This window comes from Sinocyclocheilus anshuiensis, unplaced genomic scaffold, assembly GCF_001515605.1.
Source record: "Sinocyclocheilus anshuiensis isolate Anshui unplaced genomic scaffold, SAMN03320099.WGS_v1.1 scaffold688, whole genome shotgun sequence".
NCBI lineage: Eukaryota > Metazoa > Chordata > Actinopteri > Cypriniformes > Cyprinidae > Sinocyclocheilus > Sinocyclocheilus anshuiensis.
Genome location: NW_015555748.1, coordinates 444,016 through 446,845, shown reverse-complemented (window position 1 = coordinate 446,845; position 2,830 = coordinate 444,016). Strand labels below are relative to the sequence as shown.

The 2,830-nt window shown below is 38.6% G+C and overlaps 1 protein-coding gene across 2 annotated transcripts in view; it reads right to left on the bottom strand.

Annotated features, from left to right (window-relative positions):
* The window catches only part of ppm1h (protein phosphatase, Mg2+/Mn2+ dependent, 1H), a 33,185-nt gene that overhangs the window by 28,582 nt on the left and 1,773 nt on the right, over positions 1-2,830 (bottom strand). The window contains exon 2 of one of the 2 annotated variants that reach the window (XM_016467309.1): positions 1,519-1,681. The exons of the other annotated variant lie outside the window; for it this stretch is intronic. Within the exon in view, the coding sequence (XP_016322795.1) occupies positions 1,519-1,681 (163 nt within the window). The remainder of the gene's footprint in view (positions 1-1,518; positions 1,682-2,830) is intronic. 2 annotated transcript variants of the gene reach the window in all.

Below are 2,830 nucleotides of genomic sequence, written 5' to 3'. Positions count from 1 at the left end.
TTACAGTTTTTCTCAGTCGCTTTGGTGCATTTCTCGAATCATCCTTAGTATTTGAAATGAAGTATGTGCATTTCTCAAAACAATTCGTACAAACAGCACCACACAATGGATTAGGCCTACCTGCAAAAGCCTGTAACTTATTCAAAATCTTTAGCTCATCTCTCAAAAGTAAGTATTTATGTAAATGAACATATCAGTGCCATCACAATGAAAAGTCCTTGTGTCATTGTTCACAAACAAGATAGTCAAAATGCTTAGTCATGTTGTCAATATAACAGTGAACTCTGTTAGTATTACCTGATGTAAACTATGGCAACAGTTTGGATGACAATTACTGTATTGAAATGCAGAAGGCTGCACTTCCTATGTATGCCATATGTCCATTTCTAAAGTACAAATTTACACATTACTGTGTGTGGGATATTGATTGAAAGAGACTGGACAGGATTCACAGTTACACTTGAGCTATTTCAGAAAACTGGTTCATCATTGGTTGATCTACATTCTCTTCATTAGTGAAAGTCAAGATTCACCTGCACAATTCATGGCAAATTTACAAAAAGTCTAATAGAATTGTGTAGAAAATGTGCTTGACAGTTTATGACAACTAGATCAACCATTTTGCATTTAATGACTTATACGATGAACCAATGACTAGATGTTTTGAGGGGAAAGACTATTGCACAGAGAACTATATAATACATTTTGAGCAGCATGATATTAGCAAATTATAGCATTGGAAACCGCAGACAAATGTACATAATCAGTTGCATGAATGTACCAAAGCAATCGCAAGTTGTTCAAAAGAATGAGAAACTGCTTTTATGATGTGCACAAGTGACTAGATGATGTGGAGTAGGGCTGCACGATAAATCGCGACAAATTGCAATGATATCGCAATCAACGTGATTAATAAACACATGACTATGATAATATATGGTTTATCTGAGTTCTTCCTCCTATAATTGTCCTTATAATAAAGTATATAATAATGAAATGCCTCTATCACTGCTTAAATACTATGAAATATGTTGCGTGCCTTATTCTGTGTAAGAAGCCACATCATCTCACAGAAGGATTTATTTCAAACACTCGACTGACGTTATGAAGTGAGTTTGGAGTAAAAATGTTATTAAATGTGGTATTTTCACATGCTTTCAGATGGAGCAGCATTTACTACACAGAGCCGTAGTTCACTGAGAAGCTACTCATACAACTTTATTATCGCAGCACGATTTCATAATCTCGATGATATCGTCTGCGATTATGAACGTGGTTTTGCCTAGCTTGTCAGTGAACTACGGCTCTGTGTAGTAAATGCTGCTTCATCTGAAAGATTTACTACTAATCACAGAACCGGCTTTACTGACAAGATGTCCATGAATATCACATGCGATTTATCATGCAGCCCTAATGTGGAGGTTGAACAAGTATTTTGGGGAATTTCATTTCTGATCTGAGAAATGCACCAAAGCGACTGAGAAAAACTGTAAAAAGAGTGGTGGCAGAAGGCCTCACTGAGCCGTCGATGGACTCCAGGATGTCTACGCTGGGCAGCGAGGAGCGTCTCCTGGTGGGAGTGTAGCTGGGGCTAGACGGGTCTGCGGGTCGTTTCCTGAGCTCTACCACCTCACAGCATGCCTGGTCCTCGTTTAGGGTGCTTTTACCGGCATTGATCACCCTGTAGACACACAGAAGATCATCAGTTTCATCACGAACACAGTTTCTATATGTCTGCAGGAAGTCAACTTTAACCCATAGAGACTCAAGGGCTGTTCACGCTTATGAAGACTTGGCACAATGATGATGGAATAGTTAATTCTGCTTAAACCGACAACCTCTTGGTCTTCGTCAAACAAGTCTTTTCGAGCTTTTAAATGCTTCTCGATGATGCACAACTGCCATCATCTCCTCAGATGAGTCACAGCGTGAGTCTAAAGAGCACAAGACAGCATGACGCTCGCTCACGAGCCTATGATAATTGCCCCCATCACAACAGGGTTTCCATGGAAACCCATTCCTGCATCCTGATTTGTTAATGAGGATTTAACAGGGTTTATGCGGTCCACGGCTTTGTCCTGAGAGGAGACGCATGTCATTCTGCAGGGACATTTGTGACGTCTCACTCGTGCTGCTGGAAACGCTTCTTTTGATGTAGAAAATACACCTGGATTCAAAGAACAGCATTCCTCACAATCAGTCAGATTTCAGGGGCAGGTTCAGGGTCAGAAACACTCACATCAAACACAAAAATCCTCTCTGATTTCTCAGACTTGTGTTATAGTAAATGCTTAGTATACAATAGAGAGATAGAATGATAGATAGAATGACAGATAGACAGATAAAATGATAGAAAATACATAGAACAATAGAACAACAGAATGATAATATAGATCGAAAGAACGATAGAACTATAGAACGACAGACAGACAGACAGATAGAATAACAGACAGACAGACAGACAGACAGACAGACAGATAGAATAACAGACAGACAGACAGACAGATAGATAGAATAACAGACAGACAGATAGATAGATAGATAGATAGAATAACAGACAGACAGACAGACAGATAGATAGATATATCAATCAATCTTTATTACAGACTCAAGGTCCAAATTTAAAAAAAAAACAAGACAATAGGACAACATATACAACCCACAGCATCTACCACCACAATAAAAAGTTACAAAATACAACAATACCAATGTCTCCACAGCTTTGACTGATACCGTGTAGTACTAACCCTTATATTTGATAGACCCACAATAATCTCATTTTTTGAAGCATTTAGCCGGCAGATAAATCTATACATAAGATTTCGTAACA